We start from the raw sequence: 12,726 nt of genomic DNA on the forward strand, positions 1-12,726 counted from the left end.
TGGCTGCTTTGGAGGGTAGACCCTATGACATTATACCTGCTGAGTCCTTCCGCCCCCCCCCCAATGCTGCCCTCTACAGAATCCACCCCCCAAAACTCCCCCCCCCCCATGCTGCCCTCTACAGAATCCACCCCCCAAAACTCCAGGTATTTCCCTCCTTAAACCAGCCACCCCTACTTTCCCCTCAGTGCCTGATGGTAGGCAACTTAGTTTGGTCCAGTCACCTACTTTGGCCTTTGGGAGAAAACATATTGGGGCCAATCCTGATAGGGTTGCCAACTCCCGATGGGAAATTCCTGGAGATTTGAGGGATGGAGCCTGAAGAGGGTGAGGTTTGAGGAGGGGTGGGACCTCAGACAGGTACAATGCCATAGACTCCACCCTCCAAACCACTCAGTCCCTCATGGGGAACCATTGTTGCCAATCTCCAGGTGAGGGCTGGAGACCACTCAAAATTACAATTGCTCTGCAGAAGGGAGGTTCGGAAGTCAGCTGAAGTCAAAGGGGCAGATAATGGTAGGTTGATGGTTAGCTGCGAAGGAGATGGGGTTGCCAACTCCAGGCTGGCAAATTCCTAGGGATTTGAGGGGTGGAGCCTGGAGAGGGTGGGGTTTGCGGAGGGGTGGGACATCAGACAGGTAGAATGCCATAGACTCCACCCTCCAAACCAGCCATTTCATCCTGGGTAACAATTGTTGCCAATTTCCAGGTGAGGGCTACAGATCACTCAAAATTACAACTGCTCTTCAGGGACCAGAGATCAGTTCCTCTGGAGAAAACAGTGGACTCTGCCATTATACCCTGCTGAGGTCACCACAGCAAAATGACACTGTTTGCCCAAAGCCAGAGCACTGCCCCAGAGCCTCTTTCTAGATCTCGTTGTATTTATTTCCACAACGGGCTTTACTGCTAGTTATTTATAATACCTGAATATTGCTGGCTTGTTGCTGCACTAACAACACTGAAATGGGTGTACTCTGTGGGAAACATCCAGTGCACGGAAACAAGGGGGGAAAATGGTGTGGATCATAGGTTAGATGAAATAAAATTGAAAGGGGGGGATGTGGGATCTAAACAGCAGAGATGAGAAATTGAAAGTAATTTGTGGACATTCTAGAGACCCTCCAGCAAGTTATACAACAGCAAATCTGGGTTCATCACAGCATGTGTGCACAGTCAACAACTCCAATCACATTGGTGGCTCTGTACACATCACAGGGTAATGTCCATAGAGAGTGAACACTTGCTTTCTCCCCTGATCAAGCTCACTGGTCCTGTCTTTAACATTCTCTGGCAATCTGGATGTGTGTAGTGTCCGTCATTGGGAACACTGTTTTTCCAGTGCTTCTAGTTACAGAGATGAAGCCTGTAGGCATAGGCCTTGTACACAAGGAGTTTTGAGAGCCAGTTTGGTGTAGTGGGTAAGTGTGCAGACTCTAATCTGGGAGAACTGAATTTGATTCCCCACTCCTCCACTTGCAGCTGCTGGATGACCTTGGGCAAGCCGTAGTTCTGTCAGAGTTGTTATCTCAAGGACAGTTCTGGAAAGAGCTCTCTCAGCCCCACCTACCTCACAGGGTGTCTGTTGTGGTGAGGGGAAGGGAAAGGAGATTGTAAGCTGCACTGAGACTCTGAGTGAAGGGTGGGGTATAAATCCAATCTCCTCCTCCTCCTCCTCCTCCTTCTTCTTCTATGTCCAGGGCATGGGACTAGTGCACACTATCTCATACATCCTTTGTATGTACAGGATGACTGTCTTACTCATTCAGAATCCTCTCTGTCTTGATTTCTCCTGTAATTTTGGAATTCTAAACATCCAGTCTTGTTTTAGAAGTGGAAGTAGTCTATTGGAAGTCTCTGTTCTTTTTTTCTGAGTTCTCCATCTTTATTTCTGAATTTTATATGGGGCACTATGCAAGTGCAAGTTTTGACAGCTTTCAGCCACTTCAATTACATGAACATATTTACATGAAGCTACCTTATACTGAATCAGACCTTTGGTCCATCAAGGTCAATAGTGTTTACTCAGACTGGCAGTGGCTCTCCACGGTCTCAGGCAAAGGTCTGTCACATCAGCTGTTACCTAATCCTTAGCTGGAGATGCTGGGGACTGAACCTGTGATGTTCTGCATGCCAAGCAAGTGCTGCACCACTGAGCCATGGCAGCATTTTCTCCCTCTGCATTATGTATATGAAGATGCACTTCAAGAAAGCAATTCTGTTATGATTGAATGCACAGTAGTATGGAGATTGTTTCCTTTGCAGTGCTTTACCAGTGCACAGGAGCAAATGCATATGTAGGAAAAGCAACACACACACACACACACAAATAATCTTGGGACAATAGTATATCTGATTATGTCAAGATTGCTTCTTTGCAAGGTTTTAGGGGTGCTGATGTTTGCACTGCGGTGGCGCAGGCAGTTCGATGCCTGCAATAACAACACTAGTGAACAGCCACTATGGCTGTTCGAGACCCACCACGGCCGGGGTGAGCTCCCGGCCCTAGTCCCAGCTCCCGCCCACCCAGCGGCTCGAAAGTGTACTCACGAGTAGACAAATGGGTACCTGCCCTAGGTGGCAGGGGGCACCCTCCTCCTGATGGTGTGTGCCAGGAGTGCGGCGGCGGCAGTAATGGCAGCGGAGCATTGGCGATCCGAGGATGCAGTGACGACGGATGGAGGCGGAGCTGTGACGGCACGATGGCGTGAAGACGCAGCGTGGCGGAGCCTAAGGGACATTAGCCGGAGCCGCAGTCAGAGCAGCCGCATGCCAGAGGAACTCCATCTGAAGCCTGCCAAGGATGCCGTCGGCCCATCCGAGGCGCCGGAAGCAACACCAGAAGCCCACCCGGAAACAACAACAGAACGCGCCGCTGTAGGCAGCCCCTTCCCATATGAATTGTGGCCCTAGATTAGGAACAATTAGTATATTCTCTGTAAACTGCTCTGAGACCCTTTGGGGTCAAGGGCGGTATATAAATCGGGGGGGGGGGAAGGCATTGAAACCTGTAGCAAACAGCATGTACTCTGATACTGGAATTAATTTTAGAAATTACCCAATTAAGGAGGCATGAAAAACAGCACAGAATAAAATTCAGGAACAGAAAATGGACTAGGGAAAATTTGCTCATTCTTAGTTTTATTCCCCTCTGCAGGATTATGGGGAGTAGGAAACAGTGGTTTTGTGCTGTCTGTTCTCCATGGAGTTCTCATATCCACTTTGTGGTTTACCGTCTCCGATATGCTGGACATTCATTTGTATGGGAGAAGAAGAGACAGTTCCCATATAATTCATCTCTCTCTCCTTCAGCTCTGACCATCTCCCTTTCCCTCTTAGATAAGTAACATTTTTTTCCCTAGCGAGGCCTTGAGATGCCGAGATGTCCAGTGTTTTGATTGCCTGCCGTCCTTCCCACCTTGCTTGGTTTGCTATTTCAGGCCCCTTTACTGCTGCCATCCCTTCTCATTTTCTTTGTAGAGGTCACTTAGGGTCATCCATGTAGGGTTTCTGCTTCAGTAGTGAGTCCTGGGCTGCCAGAAGGCATGGGGAGACGGGGTCAGTCTGCAATTTACATCAAACAAGGTATTCTCTTTGTGGTTGCAGGTGTTAGAATAAGAATATAGACTAGTTCTTAAGGTGAAGGAGTTGCTGATATACCAGGAGTTTCTTTGCAACTCTTGAAGCTAAATAACTTTCCATGCAAGACAACTGAGTAAGATGTGCTTCTTTTGGGGAGGGTTTTTTTAAATGTGTGTACGTGTGTGTGTCGCGCGCACATGAGTGTGCACCTGGAAGTCATTGTGATCTCTGGTGACTGACCCCCTACTGGGGGCCTGGAGGATATTCAGAGAGGAGGCTGAATAAAGCCTGCCCCCGCCTCCCACCTCTGGTATTCCAAGGAAGTCACCCACCCAAGTACTTGCCAGAGTTGACCGTGCTTAGCTTCCGAGATCTGACGAGACTGGGCTTGCCTGGGCCATCCAGGTCAGGGTAGCAAGATGTGCACCAATGTTCTCCATTTCTTTTTTAAAGGACTATGTACAGGTGAGCATCAATGTTCCATCTAAGCTGTGGAGTCTTGTGAGCAAAAATTCTACTTTGTGAGCTACTGGCATTAAAATTGTGCATGAGCGATTTGGCTATTGCATAAATTAGTTTGCTCTGGAGCCATCCTTCCTGAGCTACGACAAAAATGTGTGAGCCAGAGGCTAAAAAATTGTGAGCTAGCTCACACCAACTCAGCTTAGACGGAACACTGGTGAGCATGCAGTACATCTGTTGCAGTGCCTGGTAACTGGCAGGAGGGTGGGAGGTGCAGTGTAGCAGGAGAATTTTTAAAAAATACAGCCTTGTGTACTTAGTGGAAGTTCTTACCAGAAGTGACATGGGGTAGCTCTAGGAATTACCATAAACTCCTTGGTAAGACCGTAGAGTTTCCAGTGATTCTTAAAACTACCCTTTGTCAGTTCTGGCAAGAACTCCTGGGAAGTGCACAAGGTTGCTTTTTTTTTTTTTTTAAGGACCTTGGCTGCCCTAGTTGCATCACAGAGTTTGTCTTTCTAAAACCTGATGAGTGATGACTCTTCTTGTACAAATGAATTTGCTGTCCCGGGCTATTTGTGCAAATAAAGAGGGATGGCATATGCATTTGTACAAGAAGGATGATTATTCATCAAGTTTTAGAAGCTGCCTTATATAATCAGTGTTATCTATTCTGACTGACAGCAGTTCTCCAGGAGAGAAGGACCTTTCTCAGCACTAGCTGCTGGAGATGCTACAGACTGAACCAGTGTTCAAAACATGTGCTCAAACACCTGAACTGGGATTCATTTGAACCAGTATTATTGGTTTGGCAGCAGAGAACATTTCCCCCCTAATATTTAAGAACCTTTAACTGGACGTGCCGGAGATTGCACTGGAGACCTTCTGGATGTAACGCATGAGCTCCTCCAAAACCTTTCCACAATGTATTCAGTTACCTTGTACTGTGAAAAAGCATTGGTCCATCTAGCTCAGTGTTGTCTATTCTAATACACTAACTGAAGGCGCCAGGGATTAAACCTGGGATACAAAGCACGTGTTCAACCATTGAGCCTTCAGTGGCTTCTCGGTGAAAGAACCACACTTCAATTGTTTTCTCCATAGCATTGTGACTAGCAGGGCAATTCCTTTTTCCAAAATGCACTTTTTAAAGATTTATTTATTTATTCGCATTTATATCCCACACATCCTGTAGACAGGGTCAGGGCGGGTTACAACATTTCAATAAATACAATAAAATTCAGAACACATTATAAACATATAAAATCAATAATCACCACTTGCTGTAGGAAGAAACCAGCCCATTGATGTAGATAAATATGACCAGTTATCAGTGGGTGGGAGACAGCAACCTTGGGGGGCCAAGTGAGGACACCCGCTGCCTCAGCCAAAGGCCTGGTTGAACAGCTCCGTCTTGCAGGCCCTGCGGAATTCAATAAGATCCCACAGGGCCCTGATCTCAATAGGCAGCATGTTCCACCAGGTGAGGGCCAGGGCGGAAAAAGCCCTGGCCCTGGTCGAGGCTAGGCGGACGTCCTTTGGGCCAGGGATCGCCAGGAGGTGTTGACTATCAGAGCGTAACGCTCTTTGAGGCATATATGGGAAGAGGTGGTCCCTTAGGTATGTTGGTCCCAGGCTGTATAAGGCTTTGAAGGTGATTATCAACACCTTGAAGCAGATCCGGTACGCAACCGGCAACCAATGCAGCTGACAAAGCACATGCTGAACATGAGCCCGCACAGGTGTCAACGTCAGCAGGCACGCCACCGCATTTTGTACCAGCTGTAATTTCCAGATCAGCTTCAGGGGTAAGCCTGCGTAAAGCGAGTTGCAGTAATCAAGCCTGGATGTGACCATTGCATGGGTCACTGTAGCTAAGTCATGGGGGGAGAGATAGGGCTTCAGTAGCCTGATCTATCCTAAGATGGAAAAATGCGGATCTGGCGACTGCAGCAACCTGGGCCTCCATAGATAAGGAGGAATCTAGCGTCACTCCCAGGATCTTCACTGACTGGGCCGGCACCAAAGGTGCCCCTTCCAGTGTGGGAAGCCTGGTGCCCACCTCCATACCCTCACAACTAGGGGTGTGCAAAAAAAAAAAAATTCGGCCCATTCGGATTCTGCCGAATTGGGCAAAATCAATTTTGGCTGGCGGAAAGATTCCCACATGTCAGTTTCATCACAATTCGGGAGTCTTTCGCCAGCCGAATGTAAATTTCAGCCCCATTATATCCTATGGGCCATTGAAGTCAATGGTGAAAACATAGAGTATATTCTGGGGGCTGGAGGGGAGGTGACTTGAGGGAGAAACTCCAAACTCACAGGGTAGCTGACAGAGCCTCTACCCAAGATACCAACCAAGTTTCAAGAGCATTGGACCAGGGGGTTCAATTCTACAGGCCCTCAAACAGGTTACCCCTGTTTATTATCCAATGGAGGGGATAGGGGCAACCTGTTTGGGGGCCCATAGAATTGGACCCCCTGGTCCAATGTTTTTCAAATTTGGTTGGTAGCTTGGGAGGAGGCTCCAGGAGCTACCCTGCGAGTTTGGAGCCTCTCCCTCAAGCCCACTCCCCTCCAGCCCCCAGAATATACCCTATGTTTTAGCCATTGAGTTCAATGGCCCACAGGATATAATGGGGCCGAATTGCCGCCAAAATTCGGTTGCAATTCGGTGGCAAGCCGATTCAGATCAGAGAATCTGAATCAGCCTGCAGCAGCCTGAAAGGGGTCTGAATGGGCCTTTTTGGGGGGTGCATTCAGTTCGGACTAACCGAATGCACATCCCTACTCACAACCCAGGTACAGGACCTCCATCTTCGATGGATTTAGCTTCAATTGACTCTGCCACAACCATCCAGCCACAGCATCCACAGCTTCAGCCAGATTTCCAGGAACGGAGGACAGGTGACCGTCCGTTAACTGATAGAGCTGGGTGTCGTCTGCATATTGATGAAATCCCAATCCATATCTCCAGACTAACTGGGTGAGGGGGCGCATATAGAGGTTAAATAACATTGGCAAGAGGATTACCCCCTGCGGCACTCCACAATATAGTGGGTATCCATCAATTCTTATTATTCTTTTGTTTCTCTTTTAAAAGAGGGCTTACTCTTTGATTTCTCTTTGATTTGTCTGTGTGGAAAAATCAATGCACCCATTTGTAACTTTGGATCATGCAGGGGTTTTATGTTCCATGCCACAGGGCGATGGTTTAGCAGGAAGACAGGAAGGTGTGGGAAGATACTGTCTGCCTCCGGGCATCTACAGAGTGAAATTTTGAAATTCTGCAGAACCTGCCTTTCTACATCTCTCTTCAAATTTCTCTTTGAAAAAAATGGAACTGACTAGAAACAGACTCTAGATTCCTGGGGAGGGGGGAGGATTGTTGGATTTCACAGAAAAACTGGGTAAAGAGGGTTGAGAGAATTTCTCTTAACAATGCTACTTCTCCAAGGAAAAACCACTCTTCCCCATACAAACTGGCCTGTACACTTAGATAATCAACCAAGGCTCTGCTCTGTTTTCCCCTAGTGATGATGATATCTCAGGGAGGTGTATAGAATATAGAATTCTTTATGGTGGCACTAAGATTTCATAAATGTCTCCTGGCCAGTTTGGTGTAGTGGTTAGGAGCGCAGCCTCTAATCTAGGAGAATTGGGTTTGATTCCCAACTCTTCCACATGCAGCTGCTGGCATGACCTTGGGGCAGTTACAAGTTCTTTCTGAGCCATTCTCTCACGAGCAGTTCTCAGAAGAGCTTTCTCAGCCCCACCTACCTTACAGGGTGTTTGTTGTGGGGAAAGGAAGGGAAGGAGTTCGTAAGCTGCTGTGAGACTCTGAGACCGATTTCACACAACATCTGCACCGCAGTCACGCCTCCCTTTGCCCCGCTTCTATTGGTCAATTTCCCACTCAAAGCCATGTGGCTGCATTTTGAACCATGGCTTTGCCCAATTTCCCCCGTGATTTCGTGAACCTCAAAAAACAGGATCACAGAACTGCGGGGAAAATCGGGCGAAGCCACGGGTCAAAATGTGGCCGCGCGGCTTCGAGTGGGAAATTGACCAATAGAAGCGGGGCAAAGGGAGGCGCAACGACGGTGCCGCTCCTGTGTGAAATCGGTCTGAGTGAAGGGCCAGGTATAAATCCAATCTCTTCCCTTCTTCCTGAATGAGGCCCAACCATTCTGGCTTTTAGGCATCTGGTCAGACAGCACTTATCTCAAGCATGTTTGGTAGGGTTGTGAACTTGTGAACCTCGTTGAGATCTCCCACTTTTACAATTGATCTCCAGACTACAGAGATCCATTCCCCCTGAAAAAATGGCTGCTTTGGAGGCTTGACTCTATGGCATTAAACCCCGCTGAGGTCCCTCCCCTCCCCAAACGCCGCCCTCCCCAGGCTCCACCCCCCAACATCTCCAAGTATTTCCCAACCCAGAGCTGGCAACCCTAGGTTTGTGGGCCAAACAGACCTTCGGTTTTCAATGCTGCATTTTATTAATGGTTCTGTTGATGTTGTCTTCTGTTAGGCAAGCTGCTTGTGGTTTTGGAGCACTTCTACATTTGTTTGAGCTGCTTTGATTGCTAGTTTTTGGTCCTTCGTTGGTCTGCCTTCCCCCTTACGGTGCATTCCAGAGCAAACCTGGTAGGGTTGCCAGCTCCAGGTTGGGAAAACGTGGAGATTTCAATGGACTATAATGCCATAGAGTCCACCTTCCAAAGCTGTCATTTTCTCCAGGTGAACTGATCTCTGTCGCCCAGAGATCACTTGTAATCCCAGGAGATCTCCAGCCACTACCTAGAGGTTGAACAACCAATACAAACGATAGAAACACCTGTGATATAGAGCCAGTTTGGTGTAGTGGTTAAGTGTGCGGACTCTAATCTGGGAGAACCGGGTTTGATTCCCCACTCCTCCACTTGCACCTGCTGATGTGACCTTGGGTCAGTCACAAGGCAAAGAGGGAAAGTATTCTATGAATCATTCATATTTCTAGAAACTTTGCCTAACATTATTCTGATACATTGTAATAATGGCAGCCAATGTGTAGTGGTTAGGATGTTGGACTAGGAGCCAGGAGACACACATTCAAATCCCTTCTCTGCTGTGAAACTCAGTGGATGATGCTGGGCCAGTCACATTCTCAAGTCTAATCTACCTCACAAGGTTGCTGTGAAAATAAAATGCAGGAGGGGACAGAATCATTCACACCACCCTGAGCTCCCTGAAGGTATAAGTAAATTACACTTTTAAAAAAGAAATGCACATTAACTGTTAGCTGATTTGTACGGGAAATTACTGTATCAAACCTTAAAGATAGATGCATACCTATATACAGCGCTATTTTTGGGCAGGAACGCACAGGAACGGAGTTCCAGCTGGCTCCTGAGTTAGCCACGCCCAGCAGGAACTCATTAGCATAATAGGCCACACCCAACAGCAGGAACTCATTAGGATTGGCTACATTAGGGGTGTGTGGCCTAACATGCAAAGGAGTTCCTGCTACAAAAAAGGCCCTGGGTTTTGACAACAAACAAGGTAAACAGAATAACAAGCAAAAGGTGGGTGTGGCTGGATGAGCACACTTCTGGTAACATGTGGGTTACCAGAATAATGGTAATGAGCTGTGCTGTCAGGGGTGTGGCCCATTATGCTAATGAGTTCCTGCTGTTGGGTGTGGCCTGTTATGCTAATGAGTTCCTGCTGGGCTTTTTCTACAAAAAGAGCCCTGCGATATGTATGGACTGGTGACTTTCATTTCAGTGTATCAGAAGTGTGCGTACACATGAAAGTTGTATCTTGAATAAAACTTTGTTGGTCTTAAAGGTCCCAGCGGACTTGAACTTTGTTTTGTATCAAACCTGTTGATAATGAAAACATTTTTTGTAGTTCTGAAGTAAATGTGTTTCTTTTAAAAAAAAAGAAGAACAATAAGATTTTATTTTATTAATTTTTATTTTATTTTTCATATTTATAGTACGCCCATCCCACAAGTGAGCTCAGGGCAGGTAACGTCATATCAACAATACAATAAATACAGTTAAAAATTTAAAACACAATAATAAACATTAAAACAGAAATCAGCTGGCTGCGAGAGGTGCCTTGGCCCATGGGACACAGATGAATAATGGCCAGTTGTCAGTGGGTGGGTGACAACAACCTCACGGAGGCCATACGTGGACACCCGCTGCCTCAGCCAAAGGCCTGGCGGATAGGGTTGCCAAATACCTTTTGTTCCCCGACGGGGGGCTCCCGGACGGCGTCTTGAGCGCGCACTGCATGCACGTCAGCCGGATGTGACGTGCTAACACCGGGCACGCTGGGGGCGGGGCCACAGCCATCTGAGGGGAAAACATAGAGTTTTCCCCTCAGATGGCTGTGGCTCCGTCCCCAGCGTGCCCAGCATCAGCACGTCACATCCAGCTGACGTGCACGCCGAGGTGGGGTTTCCCCCGGGGCACGATTCCGCGGCAGCGGAAATCGGGCCTCCAAAGCGGGGGGAAATCCGCCCCCGGGGGGAATTGGCAGCCCTACTGGCGGAACAGCTTTGTCTTGCAGGCCCTGCAGGGCCCTGATCTCGATAGGGAGCATGTTCCACCAGGCAGGGGCCAGGACGGAGAAAGCCCTGGCCCTGGTTGAGGCAAGACGCACATCCTTTGGGCCAGGGACCACCAGGAGATGTTGATCCATAGAGCATAGCAATCTTCGAGGCGTAGACAGGAAGAGGTGGTCCCTCAGATATGTTGGTCCCAGGCTGTGTAAGGCTCTGAAGTTTATTACCAACACCTTGAAGTGAATCCAGAACTCAACCGGTAACCAATACAGTTGGTGGAGCACATTCTGAACATGAGCTTGCACAGGCATCGATGTCAGCAGGCATGCCACTGCATTTTGCACCAGCTGTAATTTCTGAGTCAGCCTCAAAGGTAAGCCTGCATAGAGTGAACTGCAGTAATCAAGCCTGGAAGCGACCACTGCATGGGTCACTTTAGCTAATCTGTGGATTTAAAAGTACTTGACAAATATTTGACCAGTTTGACTGGTCAAGTAGCTAACCCTTAAGTCAGGGGTGTCGAACTCATTTGTTTTGAGGGCCAGATCTGACATAAATGAGACCTTGCTGGGGCGGGCCATGTGTGTCATAAAATGTAATGCCAGGTAGCGGAGATATAAACTTTATAAAGGACACAAACACAAAGGGATTTTTTAAACTTAAAAACATGCTTAAAACATTAGCACTCTTGCAATATTTTGTTTATTTAACAGTGCCTGATAACTGACATCTCTTGCTCTAAATTATTGCATCAAAATGTCTGTGCTGTTGCAATCTTGAGTATGCTGTTCAGGTGTGTATCGCAAGCTGCAAACCTATGATGATGCAGCAGCAGCAGAACTGGAAGAAGAAGCAGGAGACAGCCAGTTCCACTGAGGGCCTGATAGAAGCCCTCTGGGGGCCTGATCCGGCCCCTGAGCCGCATGTTTGACACCCCTGCCTTAAATAGTATCATTCAAGTCTTGTTCCTGGTTTGGTTTGGTTTTTTAAAAATCCTCTGCATAATCTAAAGTGTTCTCAAATGAATCACTCTTTCTTGGCACAGGTGAACTTGGTGCTGGACGAAGGGCGGTCTCTGGGTCTCATGATCCGTGGAGGAGCTGAATATGCCCTTGGAATTTACATCACAGGCATAGACAAAGGCTCCGAAGCAGAAAGCACCGGCTTGAAGGTGAGTAAAGAAAAGAGCTGGCTACATCTTGTATAGGTAGGGTCGCCAATCTCCAGGTGGTAGCTGGAGATCTCCTGGGATCATAGTTGATCATAGTTGATCTCCAGGTGACAGAGGTCAGTTCACCTGGAGAAAATGGCTGCTTTGGAAGTTGGACTCTGTGGCATTTATACCCCACTGAATTTCATCCCTTCCCCAAACCCCATCCTCCTCAGGCTCTGCCCCCCAAATCTCCAGGTATTTCTCAACCCAGAGCTGGCAACCCTATATATAGGGGAAGATCACTTCTCATATGGATGTGCAACAGTTAGCCTTGAAGACTGAACATTGCCATGTACATTTCTCCACACCTGGTATCGCATGAACCAGCACTGCAAATTGCTGGCAGGTACACTTTGCAGTCCTGTGGAGATAAAGCAAGCAGCGGTTGCAGATCCACGAGGAAGTATGTTGCACGTGAACATCATGAAAGAACTGTCTCGTGAATCATTTTGGAGGCTGACATTGTTATGAATTTTCTTTTAGCAGCTACAATATGTATAACCGGTGGTTGGGAAAAGGCTGAGATATCATCTATATATCTAATACCCAAGTATCTAAATCTGCGCTCCGGGGCCACCTGGGGGGCAGGGAGAGGTTTGTGCATACGTGTGCACAAAAATCCAAAACCCCGGGGAAAAAATCGGGGGGATGTTTAAATCCCCCCGAAACTGGCAGAGCGTCCCCTGCGCATGTGCAGGGGATGCTCTGGAACGACGCCACCACCTCACAGCCACTTTGCAGGGGAGAGGGGGGGAAGCGCTGAGGCCCGGTGGCCAGAAGCCGCGCGGGCCTCGCTCTCAGGCCGGGGGCCGGGGGGAAGCGACGAGGCCCACCGGCTACAAGCCGTGCGGGCCTCGCTTTCCAGGCGGCGGGGGGGGGGGGCAGGCAGGCGCGCCGCCGCCCTCCACGC

The 12,726-nt window shown here is 48.2% G+C and overlaps 1 protein-coding gene across 1 annotated transcript in view; it reads left to right on the forward strand.

Moving 5' to 3' along the window:
* The window catches only part of LOC107122625 (whirlin-like), a 217,852-nt gene that overhangs the window by 103,265 nt on the left and 101,861 nt on the right, over positions 1–12,726 (forward strand). The window contains exon 4 of the mRNA XM_015425741.1: positions 11,649–11,774. Coding sequence (XP_015281227.1) covers positions 11,649–11,774 — 126 coding nt within the window. The remainder of the gene's footprint in view (positions 1–11,648; positions 11,775–12,726) is intronic.

Source organism: Gekko japonicus, unplaced genomic scaffold (assembly GCF_001447785.1).
Source record: "Gekko japonicus isolate JY-2015 unplaced genomic scaffold, Gekko_japonicus_V1.1 scaffold1700, whole genome shotgun sequence".
Taxonomy (NCBI): domain Eukaryota; kingdom Metazoa; phylum Chordata; class Lepidosauria; order Squamata; family Gekkonidae; genus Gekko; species Gekko japonicus.